Source organism: Natator depressus, chromosome 25, assembly GCF_965152275.1.
Source record: "Natator depressus isolate rNatDep1 chromosome 25, rNatDep2.hap1, whole genome shotgun sequence".
NCBI lineage: Eukaryota > Metazoa > Chordata > Testudines > Cheloniidae > Natator > Natator depressus.
Genome location: NC_134258.1, coordinates 773711 through 789063, shown reverse-complemented (window position 1 = coordinate 789063; position 15353 = coordinate 773711). Strand labels below are relative to the sequence as shown.

Below are 15353 nucleotides of genomic sequence, written 5' to 3'. Positions count from 1 at the left end.
AGAGGTGGAGTGAGGAAGATCAGCGTGCAGAAGTGGACGAGCAATTAATTTCAGCTCCAATATCCTCCTCCTGATGACACTGTTTTAATCCATCCATGCCACCCATCAGATAATCTCAGAATCTTCCACGACTTTGTGAAACATGTAGCTGAGACCCTTTACACGGGAGGTTCAAGAGAAGCCTAAAATTATTTGGTATTCTGCACCACACTATGCCTGGAAATCTTGTAATGCTGATCAACAAGGAATTATTGGAGCCAGCTAAGGACCTGTGGCAGACCCTAGCCTCTGATATTGTGTACATCTAAAAGAGCTGATAGATGATACCAATGCTTCCTAAGAGCTTTGAGTATTTCTACTCACATCAGGTGCCAGGATCTCTTGCAAGAAAAGTCTGAACAACAAGGATTTCCTAAGATGACACCAAGGGACAAGGACTCTCTAAAAAGCTTGACCTTTTCAGTAGGAAAGCCTGTTCTTTTATCAGTCTACAAATTCACATTGCCAACTATCAAGCATTCCTGGCTATCTGCATTGGGGAAAAATGATCTGTCATAGTTTGTGGTGTATTGTACTGGGTACTGTTAAATGGTTGCTACTTTGCCTCCAAGAAGTGACTGCATTTCAGTGGTGGGTGAAACGATTTTTTGGTTTGTGAATGAGTACATTATGTGGAATGGCCCTGATCCTTAGAAGTACTGAACACCTGCAACACGCATTGACTTCAGTGGAAGTTGCAGGTGCTCTGCTACTCTAAGGATGAGGTGCAAGGTTTGTAAGGCTCCTGGGGATGAAATGTGCTATCCAGCTTTTAAGTTAATTGATGAATGGAATTTTTATTCAGCACTGGACATTGTGCAGTGTGTATATAATGCTGACTTTATCACTGTTTCGGAGACAGTTTAATGTAACTTTTCCCGCCACGAGTGGCTAAAGTTGCTAAAGTTTCTTTTCAGTAATCTACAGATTTGCAACAGCTCAATGGAAACAAGTTTTTTCAGAGTGGTTTGTTACTTTTAATAACTTCAAATAGATATTAGTCTGGGGCCACCTAGTGGTACACAATGGGTAATAATTGCTAGAGGTCAGTTTGGGATATGGAACCTCAATGTAACAAAACCTTTTGAAAGAAATAAAAGTAGCAGCCAACTTGTGGAAATAAGATAGAGATATATATTTCTTTTTTAGCTACAAAAAGAAAGATGCAGATTTGTCCGTGGCTCAGAGTCGCACTAAGGATCTTGAAGCCCTGTTCCATAGAAGTGAAGCAGAACTCAGTACTACTCTTAATGAGAAGCGCAGTTTGGAAGCAGAGATTGCTGACCTGCGGGCCCAGCTTGCTAAGGTATGTAAATGAACATTTTAGAGTTTACCTACATACATAGAAACACTCTATCCTGTTGAATTTGTTACTTTAGTTACGTTACAGCCATGCTAATACATCTACTTAGAGATTGATATGTGAAATATAGAGATTAAATTTGTATGTGTGTGGCTCTTGCTCCATAGAGCAACTCCGGTATGCAGATGCCTGTCTTTCTCAACTGGTTTATGAAACCCACAAATGTTTGTTCATAAGCAAGGGCAACCTAACATTGTCTTGAGTAAAGTCCGGCATCTCAGCACTGCTTCAGCACCATCCTTTTACATCATCAAGTACATGCAGAAGTAATACCCAGGCTGTCCCAATGGAAAATATTTAAAGTCTACTCCACGTATAAAGTATGGGGAGCTAACAATTCCCAGTTATGTTATCAGATGGTACTGAGATAAACATGAACTGTAGTAGGTGATACTAGCATATGAAAGTTGTTTTAAATGTAGTCACTGGTATTCTTTTGGGAAACTCATTAACTCTGTCATGGGAACAGACAGATAAGTGGGAACAGGCAGTTAAATTAAGGGCACTGTGTAGAGTTTCATAAATAGAGAACAAGGATGCAGTTGAACTTAAATGCAGCTTTAAAATTTGGATTCTGAATTTATCACTAGGCAGAAGATGGTCATGCTGTGGCTAAGAAGCAATTGGAGAAGGAGACGTTGATGCGGGTGGACTTGGAGAATCGCTGCCAGAGCTTACAAGAGGACCTGGATTTCCGGAAGAACATATTTGAGGAGGTAAGATCAATCTGACAACTTAATCTTAATACAGAGTTTATGTAGCCTTGGCTCAAAGTGCTCTACAAACACTGACTAATCTTGTGAGTTAGGGAAATGATCATGATTGTCCCCATTTTATAAATAGAGAAACTGAGGCACAAAGCTGTTAAATGACTTTCATAAAGTCACGTGTTAAATCAGTGGCAGAGCTGGGGTAAACACCCAGAACCACCTGGCTCTGCACTTCTAGTTATCTTTGCATATAAAGTACACCACAAGATGAAACTCTCTCTGTATCAGATGAAGGCATATCACATTGAGTGGAAAGGCATTTTTTCATAGTTTGAGAGTCTCTCTTCTGTTTGCAGCTGTAGGGTATTCCTCTAAGACAATTTGTAAAGTCGTTCTGAATTCCTGTTAGCCTTCTGTGTATGTTGCCCATGCATGCAAACATGTTGAAAGGTTAATTTAGCGCATCAAGAGACCACAGTTCTCTGGAGGGAGAGAGAATGTTTGAGTGAAAACAATAACATTCAAGAGGATCGCATTTTATGTCCTTGTTATACTTCAGGGAAAGAAGATATATGTAGGGTTTTTTACTGTTAATTCAAAGTCTTAAATGAATAGGGCTCATCCAGATTGAACTCTTAAGTGCACACCCATATGAATTCATTATTTTCACCTCATTGTAACTGTTTCACAGTGTACCCATTTGTCAAGGTTCCTTCCCCACTCTGAACTCTAGGGTACAGATGTGGGGACCTGCATGCAAGACCCCCTAAACTTATTCTTACCAGCTTAGGTTAAAACTTTTCCAAGGTACAAACTTTGCCTTGTCCTTGAACCGTATGCTGCCACCACCAAGCGTTTTAAACAAAGAACAGGGAAAGAGCCCACTTGGAGACATCTTCCCCCAAAATATCCCCCCAGGCCCTACACCCCCTTTTCTGGGGAAGGCTTGATAAGAATCCTCACCAATTTGTACAGGTGAACACAGACCCAAACCCTTGGATCTTAAGAACAATGAAAAATCAAGCAGGTTCTTAAAAGAAGAATTTTAATTAAAGAAAAGGTAACAGAATCACCTCTGTAAAATCAGGATGGTAAATACCTTAGAGGGTAATCAGATTCAAAACATAGAGAATCCCTCTAGGCAAAACCTTAAGTTACAAAAAGACACACAAACAGGAATATACATTCCATCCAGCACAGCTTATTTTACGAGCCATTAAACAAAAGGAAATCTAATGCATTTCTAGCTAGATTACTTACTAATTTACAGGGGTTGTGAGGCTGCATTCCTGATCTGTTCCCGGCAAAAGCATCACACAGACCAGAAAAACCCTTTGTTTTCCCCCCCACCCCCTCCAGATTTGAAAGTATCTTGTCCTCTCATTGGTTATTTTGGTCAGGTGTCAGCTAGGTTACCTTAGCTTCTTAACCCTTTACAGGTGAAAGGGTTTTGCCTCTGGCCAGGAGGGATTTTATAGCACAGTATACAGAAAGGTGGTTACTCTTCCCTTTATATTTATGACACCATTTTTACAGACTAATATATGAATCTCTACAGAGAGTGTCGTCTACCAGTGGGTTTAGTGTGTGTGTTGAGGGGGGAAGGTTTTGTGCTGCGCTTGTTCTGCTGTTAAAACTGGTATTTAATCCTGCTCTCTCATTTGGTTAATGCAGCACAGAGTAGCCCCTTATTTTAGAATCTCTTTGCATTTTTTAAGTGAAGACAATTAATGTTTGAACATATTTATAAATTAGCTCGTGTAGAAAGGGACCAGATCACTTTGTATCTGTTAAAACATTGAGCTCACCTTAACATCTCTAAAGTTTGTGTTTTTAACTATGTTGCACTTTGTGAGATGCTTTCAGTGCCCTGGCAGCTAAATAACATAGAAATAATTAATTGTGGTGTAAAAGAAATTGATCATGTTGTTTACCCTAACTTGGACCTTTGCCTACATTTTTGTTTATGTAGGAAGTGAGAGAGACAAGGAAACTGCATGAGCACCGTTTAGTTGAGATAGACAGCAGTCACCAGCAGGAGTATGAATCCAAAATGGCCCAGGCCCTGCAGGATCTGCGCAATCAACATGACGAACAGATCAAACTGTACAAAATGGAGCTGGAACAGACCTATCAGACCAAGGTAGATATTACCAGTATCTTAGTGTTCTACTGGCTGTCTCACAGTCAAAGGGAGAACTCTATCCCTACCTCAGGGAGCTTTCATGCTACTATGGAAGCACTCTGAGTGGCCCCATAGTTAAGGTAACACCAGATTGTTCTTTGTAATGGGACCTTCGCAATTTTCTAATTCCATCTTGAATATTTTTTGAAAAATGTATCTAAGTACACTTGTTTCTCTGGGTTTCTCTAAGAGGAGGCAAGGTCACAATAATGCGCCTTGCCCTTGAAGTGGAAAATGGGGAGGTTTATTATGGTTCGTAGTTCCTGGGGGAATTAATTCTGCAGTCTTGGTCTGGCCTTCGAGAAAGCTCTGTCTCCTGCACAAACAAGCTTTATCCTTCTTGTAGAGAGTCTCATTGTGTGAGGATCATAGTCTTCATCCCAGAGCTTTAGATAGTCTTTCAGATACCCTGGGCCCAGGCTCTTGAACACCTTGAAGGTAAGGACTGAGACCTTGAACTTGATTCAGTGTTCTGTGGGAAGTCAGTCTCGGGAGTGGATGACAGATTTGATGTTCTTGCAGGAGCCAGTGTTGCTGAGGTGTTGCAGCATTCTGTAGTAGTTGGAGTTTCCTAAATGCTGATGGCATCAGACCCAGGTGCTCATAGAATCATAGACTTTAAGGTCAGAAGGGACCATTATGATTGTCTAGTCTGACCTCCTCAACAATGCAGGCCACAGAATCTCACCCACCCACTCCTGTAACAAACCCCTAACCTATGTCTGAGCTATTGAAGTCCTCAAATCGTGGTTTAAAGACTTCAAGGTGCAGAGAATCCTTCAGCAAGACCCATGCCCCACGCTGCAGAGGAATGTGAAAAACCCCCAGGGCCTCTGCCAATCTGCCCTGGAGGAAAATTCCTTCCCGACCCCAAATATGGCAATCAGCTAAACCCTGAGCACGTAGGCAAGACTCACCATCCAGACACCCAGGAAAGAATTCTCTGTAGTAACTCAGATCCCACCCCATCTAACATTCTACCACAGGCCACTGGGCATATTTACCGCATATTTACCGCTAATAGTCAAAGATCAATTAATTGCCAAAATTAGGCTATCCCATCATACCATCCCCTCCATAAACTTATCAAGCTTAGTCTTGAAGCCAGATATGTCTTTTGCCCCCACTGCTCCCCTTGGAAGGCTGTTCCAGAACTTCACTCCTCTGATGGTTAGAAACCTTTGTCTAATTTCAAGTCTAAACTTCCTGATGGCCAGTTTATATCCATTTGTTCTTGTGTCCACATTGGTACTGAGCTTAAATACTTCCTCTCCCTCCCTGGTATTTATCCCTCTAATATATTTATAGAGAGCAATCATATCTCCCCTCAGCCTTCTTTTGGTTAGGCTAAACAAGCCAAGCTATTTCAGTCTCCTTTCATAAGACAGGTTTTCCGTTCCTTAGATCATCCTAGTAGCCCTTCTCTGTACCTGTTCCAGTTTGAATTCATCCTTCTTAAACGTGGGAGACCAGAACTGCACACAGTATTCCAGATGTGGTCTCACCAGTGCCTTGTATAACGGTACTAACACCTCCTTATCTCTACTGGAAATACCTCGCCTGATGCATCCCAAGACCGCATTAGCTTTTTTCACAGCCATATCACATTGGCGGCTCATAGTCATCCTGTGATCAACCAATACGCCGAGGTCCTTCTCCTCCTCTGTTACTTCCAAGTGATGCGTCCCCAGCTTATAGCAAAAATTCTGGTGGTTAATCCCTAAATGCATGACCTTGCACTTTTCACTATTAAATTTCTATTACTATTACTCCAGTTTACAAGGTCATCCAGATCTTTCTGTATGAGATCCCGGGCCTTCTCTGTATTGGCAATACCTCCCAGCTTTATCATCCGCAAACTTTATTAGCACACTCCCACTTTTTGTGCCGAGGTCAGTAATAAAAAGATTAAATAAGATTGGTCCCAAACCAATCCCTGAGGAACTCCACTAGTAACCTCCTTCCAGCCTAACAGTTCACCTTTCAGTATGACTCGTTGTAGTCTCCCCTTTAACCAGTTCCTTATCCACCTTTCAATTTTCATATTGATCCCCATCTTTTCCAATTTAGCTAATAATTCCCCATGTGGAACTGTATCAAATGCCTTCCTGAAATCAAGGTAAATTAGATCCACTGCGTTTCCTTTGTCTAAAAAATCTGTTACCTTTTCAAAGAAGGAGATCAGGTTGGTTTGGCACGATCTACCTTTTGTAAAACCATGTTGTATTTTGTCCCAATTACCTCAATGTCCTTAACTATTTTCTCCTTCATATTTTTTTCCAAGACCTTGCATACTACAGATGTCAAACTAACAGGCCTGTAGTTACCCGGATCACTTTTTTTTCCTTTCTTAAAATTAGGAACTATGTTAGCAGTTCTCCAGTCATACAGTACAACCCCTGAATTTACAGATTCATTAAAAATTCTTGCTAATGGGCTTGCAATTTCGGGTGTCAGTTCCTTTAATATTCTTGGATGAAGATTATCTGAGCCCCCCGATTTAGTCCCATTAAACTGTTTGAGTTTGGCTTCTACCTTGGATGTGGTAATATCTACCACCATATCCTCATTCCCATTTATCATCCTACCATTATCCAGAAGCTCCTTATTAAAGACTGAGGTAAAGTATTTGTTTAGATATTGGGCCATGCCTAGATTATCCTTTACCTCCCCTTCATCCTCAGTGTTTAGCGGTCCCACTTCTTCTTTCCTTGTTTTCTTCTTATTTATATGGTTATAGAACCTTTTACAGTACAGACCTGCTTAACGCACGAATCCGCTTAACGCACGGTAGTGCCATGCCTCCCAGTGCTACCTATTTAACGCGAGACTCGTTAACACGCGGTACAGGAACTTGCTATGTAGCGCTATAGATTTGCTCACTAACTCACTGACATAGAAATCGACAGGAAGTGTGGAGCAGAAACGTGTTGTACGTCTTTACCGATATTAGTAAAGATGTATCACGCACGCTTAGTCATTGTCACACTAGAGAGATATATAGTAGTTATATATATACACACTACATTAGAAAATTTTAACTGTAGGCCTAATATAATGGCAGAGGGCAAGCGTCAGAGTTCCTACACTGTAGAAGAAAAGTTAGCTGCAATAGATCGAGTAAATAGCAGAGAAACCCAGGCCAAGGTTTCAAAAGATATTGGGATTGCCGAATCTACTCAGAGGATGGCTAAAAAACGAATCTAAATTGAACGGCTTTGTACAAAATATCGATTCTGCCGCGGGGCTTAAGCGAAAATTTGTGCGCTATTCAGAAAAACCCACAGTAGACAAAGCCACATGCATGGGGTTTGCTCGGGAAAGGCTGAAAGGAATGCCGCTCAGTGGGCCAATTCTTCAAGCCCAAGCGACAAAATTTGGAAATTTGACGGGGGATGAATCATTCCTAGCCAGCAAGGGGTTTATAAATTGTTTTAAAAAGCATCATGGCATAGCGCAGGTATCGATTTCTGGAGAAAGCCTATCAGCTGATGAATCGGCCGTGAACGCATTTCATCTGCGGTGAATGACAGACTTCATAAGAAAGGAAAAAAAAATGTGAGCCAGAAAGAGCAGAAAATAACGGCGTTTTTTCCTAAGTGAATCATAGACACTTTTTTCAGCATGGCCCTCTTAACCTGCGGTCCGTTAACGGCTTGACTCCCGACATTCACGCATAAACAGGTCTGTACTGTACTGTTGGTTTTAATTCCCTTTGCAAGGTCCAACTCTACATGGCTTTTGGCCTTTCTCACTTTATCCCTACACGTTCTGACCTCAATGAGGTAGCTTTTCTTGCTGATCTGTCCCATCTTCTACTCCTTTGTAGGCTTTCTGCTTTTTCTTAATCACCTCCTTGAGATGCTTGCTCATCCAGCTTGGTCTACAACTCCTGCCTATGAGCTTTTTCCCCTTTCTTGGGATGCAGGCTTCTGATAGTTTCTGCAACTTCGAATTGAAGTAATTCCATGTCTCCTCCGCCTTTAGATTCACAAGTTCTTCAGTCCAATCCACTTCCCTAACTAATTTCCAAAGGGCTAACTTTAAAAAATTAAGGAAATCAAAAACCCTAGTCACAGATCTATTTTTATTTATCCTTCCATTTAGTTTGAACTGACTTAGCTCGTGATCACTCGAACCAAGGTTGTGCCCTAGAACCATTTCTTCTATGAGGTCCTCACTGCTCACCAAAACCAAATCTAAAATGGAAACCCCTCTTGTTGGTTCAGCAACTACTTGGTGAAGGAATCCATCAGCTATTGCATCCAATAAAATCTGAGCCCCTGTTATTATTACTAGCACTTTAACTTCCCAGATATAAACTGAAGGACAAGTCTCCCATGACCACACAATTCCCATTAGTATTTACTTCATTATAAGCATTAAAGAGGTCTCTATCCATATCCAAATCAGATCCCGGTGGTCTATAGTACACCTCAAGCACTATCCCACGGGAGGCTCTAGTAGCTTTGTTCCCCAATGTGATTTTTGCCCAGACAGACTGTCTTATCCATTCCATCACTTCTTATTTCTTTACAGCCTTTACATATAGAACACCTACCAAATAAAAGTATTTAAAAATGCTCTTATCTATTAGAAACCCTGCCCCTGAGTAACATAGTTCACAGTACTATTAATTATAAACCAATGGACACATTTGTTGTAAATAGTGAAAGTGAATTAACATGAGATTCAAAACCACAAACAGTGGGAAATAAAAGATTAATCCCATGAGAACAATGGCATCAAACAGAGGGCCAGGTTAAGGTTGTATGGATGGCAGATGAAGTTCGATATTGATAAATTAAAGTAATGCACATTGGAGAGGAAAAGGTAAACTACTCCTACACCTTACAGGATTCTAATTAACTGTGTCAACTCCCACACCTGAAGAAAAGCTCTGTGTAAGCTTGAAAACTTGTTGCTCTCACCAACAGAAGTTGGTCTAATAAAAGATATTCCCTCACCTACCTTGTCTCTCTAATATCTTGGGACCAACATGGCTACAACAACACTGCATGTATCAACTCAGCAATGCAACCTGGGCATCATTGTAGACAGCTCTATGAAGACTTGCTCGATAATCAGCTGCCATTAAAAAAGCTATCAAAATGTTTGGATGTTTAAGAAAAGGGATAGAGAATAGATTATAATAACATTATAAAAATCTGTACTGTATTGTCCCCCCCCTCACAAAAAAGATACTATGGAATTAAAGGGGGTTCAGACAAGGACATTGAAAATTATTAGAGAGCTGGAAAAACTTTCACATGAAGAGAGACTGAAAAAATGTATTGTTTACCTGGGATTGGGGGAGGCTTGATAAAAGTATATAAAATAATATCTGGTTTGAGGTGGTGTATCAGGAGTTTCTGTTCTCCCTGTGTCAAAACACAAGAACAAGGGGCGTTTCAGTGAAATTAGAAGGGGTGACAAATTCATAATAGACCAAAAAAAAAAAAATACTTTTTCACACAGCACATAATTAGACTGTGAAACTCACAGGATGTCACTGAGACCAAGAATTTAGCAAGATTCAGAAAGGGATTGGACATTTGTAAGGATAACAGATATCCAGTGTTATAGTTAATGCTAACAAAAATTTTGGAAGGGTTAATAAATCTTGTGTGTCAGGGCTACAACCAATCTTTGAACTGCTAGAGATCACCATGAGACCTAATGAGGGAAGCGGATTATCTGCCAGCTGCAGGGCTTTTACTCCTTCCTCTGAAGTATCTGGCACTGATGGACCTCCACTGGACAAGATGGACCTTGTTTCAGATATCAGTACTGCAGGATTTCCTGGTGCCTATGGCAGGGCCCACTCACTCCTACCTCTGCTCAAGTCCACAAACTGCTGAGAAACCTTTATGCTAGTAAAACACCCAGTGCAGTTTATTTACAATGTCAGTTCCCACCACACTTGTACGATATACAGCCGTACTCCTAACGTCTTAGGGAGCCCTCAGCTCCTGAGGTAAGCAGGAAAGAGCAATCTCTCTCTCCGTCTCACTGCCTGCTTTCCCCCTTCCTACTTCCTTCCTGTGCCTTTTTGTATCCTTGGCCAAATGGCTTAATTAGCCTTCCAACTCTCCTCCACCCACCGGTTAGGCACAGCTCTTCTTAACCAGGTCTGTTCTGGAGTGTTTAATTGGAGCTGCAGTGACTGGTGCTGGCTCAGCTGTTGTTGCCCAGCATTCTATCACAGTGCCGTTTATGCCCAAGGCTTATGCGGCAGCTTGGGAGTTATTCAGCCTGTCAGTACCGGTTTTCCTGGCTGTTCAGGATTCTCACCCAGCTCCAGTGTCTAAAGTATCAATGTTGACTGTTTCTCTGCCTCATATGGTACCTTCGGGCCCACCCTTTAACATACATCTCAGATCAGTAGCAAGTAGGGAGGAACCAGCCATGATTTCGCAGTACCTCCAGGCTTTTAACCTGTCTCCCCAGTACCGATGGTGTCGGCTCTCTCCTGGTGGGAGGATGAGGACTTGTCATTGGATTCCGAGGTTCTTACATGTCACTACCTGAATACATACAGCCTATCCACCATGGTACCAGGTGCAGTCACACGAAGACCAATAGCCTGGTCATAATTGGGGTCCAGGGGCCATATCAGTGGCCTTTCATGAATCCTTGGGGATCCTCCTCAATCTAGGGCATGCCTGCATGCCTCACAACTTGCCTTTGCAAGTGTCTGTACCAGAGTCATATCAAGCCACCCTCGGTACCAGACCTGTACATGCAGAGGTTTGCTCTCAGGAGTTTCCCTTAGAGGAATCAGAGGATGGTCCACCTCACCAGCCCTTGGCCACCTCCTCTTCATCCACCAATGAGGCAGTGGTAAGTAGAGTCTGTTTCTCCTGCACCTGATGATTACAAAGGCCATCGGGAGATGCTGAAGAGGATGGCTGCACCTCTGAATGTCCAGCCAGAGGAGGTCCAGGAAAAGTCACACATGCTTGTGGACATTTTAGCCTCCATGAGACCCTGTAAGGTAGCTCTCCCTATTAAGGAGGCTATCCTTGAGCCTGAAAGTGTTCTGTTGCAGACCCCATCTTCCCTGCCCACCACTGCAAAAAGAGCGGAGTAGTTATTACATCCCCTCACAGGGCTCGAAACATTTCTAAAATCATCCCTCTCTGGGCTCCCTATTAGTCTCTGTAGCCAATGAAAAAGAGGAGACAGGGTCACTAGGCGTTAATGCTGAAAAGCAAAGAAGTAAAGAAATTGGCCTTATTTGGAAGGAAGCTTTATTCCACTGGAGGTTCATAGCTTTGAATTGCAAACCAGCAGGCTCTGCTCGGTCATTACAATATTATCTCACAGGGTAAAATGTAAAATTTAAGGACAGGCTTCTAGACAAGCTGAAACAGGGATTTACTGTGATGGTGGATGAGGGGAAATTAGTTGCCAGAACGTCTTTGCAGGCTGGTCTAGATGCAGCTGACTCTGCAGCTTGACACATGGTCTCTGCCATCAATAGGTGGTGGTGTTCATGGCTGCAGTCATTTTGGGTCATCCCTGCCCACTCCTCCCTGCCCTGTGCCCCCTGAGGTTCATGAGACTATTCAAGACCTCCAAAAGGGTACTTACTATAGGGGGTGGTGCCAATAGACCATTCAAGATCCCTTTTGAGGGTCCTTCACTCTTTTCTGGAAAGACTGACAAGAGGCTGCGTAGTCTCAAGGAATCAAAAGCAACCCTTAAGTCTCTGGGTATTTATATGTTGGCAACAAAAAGAAACTCCTTTTGCCCATAGCACTCCCGCTATCCAAATTTCATGACCTGTACCAAGGACGTGTCCAGGAAGGGCAGAAGTTACAAGAGACGTCCTCCACCTCTTTCTGCCTCTGCAGTGCTGGTTCATCTAGGCAAGCTGGGTCCTCCAAACAAACAGTTTGATGCATTGGTCAAGGACAGACTGCCAGTCTGCAGAGTACCATCTTTTCACATCCCCCATTTGCTAATCGCCTATCCCACTTCCTAAATTCTTGGTCTGGCATCACCACAGATCTACTACGGAAGCTACTAGATCGCATGCCCTGATTCTCATGGGTGACTTTAATTTTCCTGATATCTGCTGGGAGAGCAATACAGCGGTGCATAGACAATCCAGGAAGTTTTTGGAAAGCGTAGGGGACAATTTCCTGGCGCAAGTGCTAGGGGAGCCAACTAGGGGGGGCGCTTTTCTTTACCTGCTGCTCACAAACCGGGTAGAATTAGTGGGGGAAGCAAAAGTGGATGGGAATCTGGGAGGCAGTGACCATGAGTTGGTTGAGTTCAGGATCCTGACGCAGGGAAGAAAGGTAAGCAGCAGGATACGGACCCTGGACTTCAGGAAAGCAGACTTCGACTCCCTCAGGGAACAGATGGCCAGGATCCCCTGGGGGACTAACATGAAGGGGAAGGGAGTCCAGGAGAGCTGGCTGTATTTCAAGGAATCCCTGTTGAGGTTACAGGGACAAACCATCCCGATGAGTCGAAAGAATAGTAAACATGGCAAGCGACCAGCTTGGCTTAATGGTGAAATCCTAGCGGATCTTAAACATAAAAAAGAAGCTTACAAGAAGTGGAAGGTTGGACATATGACCAGGGAAGAGTATAAAAATATTGCTCGGGCATGTAGGAAAGATATCAGGAGGGCCAAATCGCACCTGGAGCTGCAGCTAGCAAGAGATGTCAAGAGTAACAAGAAGGGTTTCTTCAGGTATGTTGGCAACAAGAAGAAAGCCAAGGAAAGTGTGGGCCCCTTACTGAATGAGGGAGGCAACCTAGTGACAGAGGATGTGGAAAAAGCTAATGTACTCAATGCTTTTTTTGCCTCTGTTTTCACTAACAAGGTCAGCTCCCAGACTGCTGCGCTGGGCATCACAGAATGGGGAAAAGATGGCCAGCCCTCTGTGGAGATAGAGGTGGTTAGGGACTATTTAGAAAAGCTGGACGTGCACAAGTCCATGGGGCCGGACGAGTTACATCCGAGAGTGCTGAAGGAATTGGCGGCTGTGATTGCAGAGCCCTTGGCCATTATCTTTGAAAACTCGTGGCGAACGGGGGAAGTCCCGGATGACTGGAAAAAGGCTAATGTAGTGCCAATCTTTAAAAAAGGGAAGAAGGAGGATCCTGGGAACTACAGGCCAGTCAGCCTCACCTCAGTCCCTGGAAAAATCATGGAGCAGGTCCTCAAAGAATCAATCCTGAAGCACTTACATGAGAGGAAAGTGATCAGGAACAGTCAGCATGGATTCACCAAGGGAAGGTCATGCCTGACTAATCTAATCGCCTTTTATGATGAGATTACTGGTTCTGTGGATGAAGGGAAAGCAGTGGATGTATTGTTTCTTGACTTTAGCAAAGCTTTTGACACGGTCTCCCACAGTATTCTTGTCAGCAAGTTAAGGAAGTATGGGCTGGATGAATGCACTATAAGGTGGGTAGAAAGCTGGCTAGATTGTCGGGCTCAACGGGTAGTGATCAATGGCTCCATGTCTAGTTGGCAGCCGGTGTCAAGTGGAGTGCCCCAGGGGTCGGTCCTGGGGCCGGTTTTGTTCAATATCTTCATAAATGATCTGGAGGATGGTGTGGATTGCGCACTCAGCAAATTTGCAGATGATACTAAACTGGGAGGAGTGGTAGATACGCTGGAGGGGAGGGATAGGATACAGAAGGACCTAGACAAATTGGAGGATTGGGCCAAAAGAAATCTGATGAGGTTCAATAAGGATAAGTGCAGGGTCCTGCACTTAGGATGGAAGAATCCAATGCACCGCTACAGACTAGGGACCGAATGGCTAGGCAGCAGTTCTGCGGAAAAGGACCTAGGGGTGACAGTGGACAAGAAGCTGGATATGAGTCAACAGTGTGCCCTTGTTGCCAAGAAGGCCAATGGCATTTTGGGATGTATAAATAGGGGCATAGCGAGCAGATCGAGGGATGTGATCGTTCCCCTCTATTCGACACTGGTGAGGCCTCATCTGGAGTACTGTGTCCAGTTTTGGGCCCCACACTACAAGAAGGATGTGGATAAATTGGAGAGAGTCCAGCGAAGGGCAACAAAAATGATTAGGGGTCTAGAGCACATGACTTATGAGGAGAGGCTGAGGGAGCTGGGATTGTTTAGTCTGCAGAAGAGAAGAATGAGGGGGGATTTGATAGCTGCTTTCAACTACCTGAAAGGGGGTTCCAAAGAGGATGGCTCTAGACTGTTCTCAATGGTAGCAGATGACAGAACGAGGAGTAATGGTCTCAAGTTGCAATGGGGGAGGTTTAGATTGGATATTAGGAAAAACTTTTTCACTAAGAGGGTGGTGAAACACTGGAATGCGTTACCTAGGGAGGTGGTAGAATCTCCTTCCTTAGAGGTTTTTAAGGTCAGGCTTGACAAAGCCCTGGCTGGGATGATTTAACTGGGAATTGGTCCTGCTTCGAGCAGGGGGTTGGACTAGATGACCTTCTGGGGTCCCTTCCAACCCTGATATTCTATGATTCTATGATCTTAAGCATAGTGGAATTGGGATATACCCTTGAGTTTGTTTCCATCCCCCCCTCCCACTCCTGTTCCTTGTCCTTGTTCAGGGACCTCTGTCATGAGGCTGTTGTACTATGGGCGGTCCAATCTCTTTGTTTCATGGGAGCCATAGAGGAAGTTCCTCTGTTACTCGCAGGAAAGAGGTTTTATTCCTGCTATTTTCTAATCCCAAAAGCAAAAGGAGGTCTCAGGCCTATTTTAGATCTGAAAGAACTCAAGTTCCTGAAAAAAATAAAATTCCAGATGGTCACCCTAGCTTCCATTATTCCTTCTCTGGATCCCGGGCACTGGTATGCTGTCATCAACTTAAAAGATGTGTTTGACCCTAAGCACCTCTATATTTACATTTTACACACTACTGCAATGAGGTTTGAACAAAATATGCCCTCTAAGGCATTTGAAACTAACACCACACTGGTCATTAATATCATTGTAAAATGCATGTGTTAAATTTATATGTGAAGTTATTAATTCCCTTTGTATAATGTTATTAAAACATGTTTAAAACAGAGACATCCTAGCCTAGGT

At 43.2% G+C, this 15353-nt stretch overlaps 1 protein-coding gene across 1 annotated transcript in view; it reads left to right on the top strand.

The window, feature by feature from the left end:
* LMNB2 (lamin B2) overlaps nt 1-15353 on the top strand; it is an 89407-nt gene that overhangs the window by 62599 nt on the left and 11455 nt on the right. Inside the window, exons 3-5 of the mRNA XM_074939422.1 lie at nt 1189-1345; nt 1993-2118; nt 4085-4255. Coding sequence (XP_074795523.1) covers nt 1189-1345; nt 1993-2118; nt 4085-4255 — 454 coding nt within the window. The remainder of the gene's footprint in view (nt 1-1188; nt 1346-1992; nt 2119-4084; nt 4256-15353) is intronic.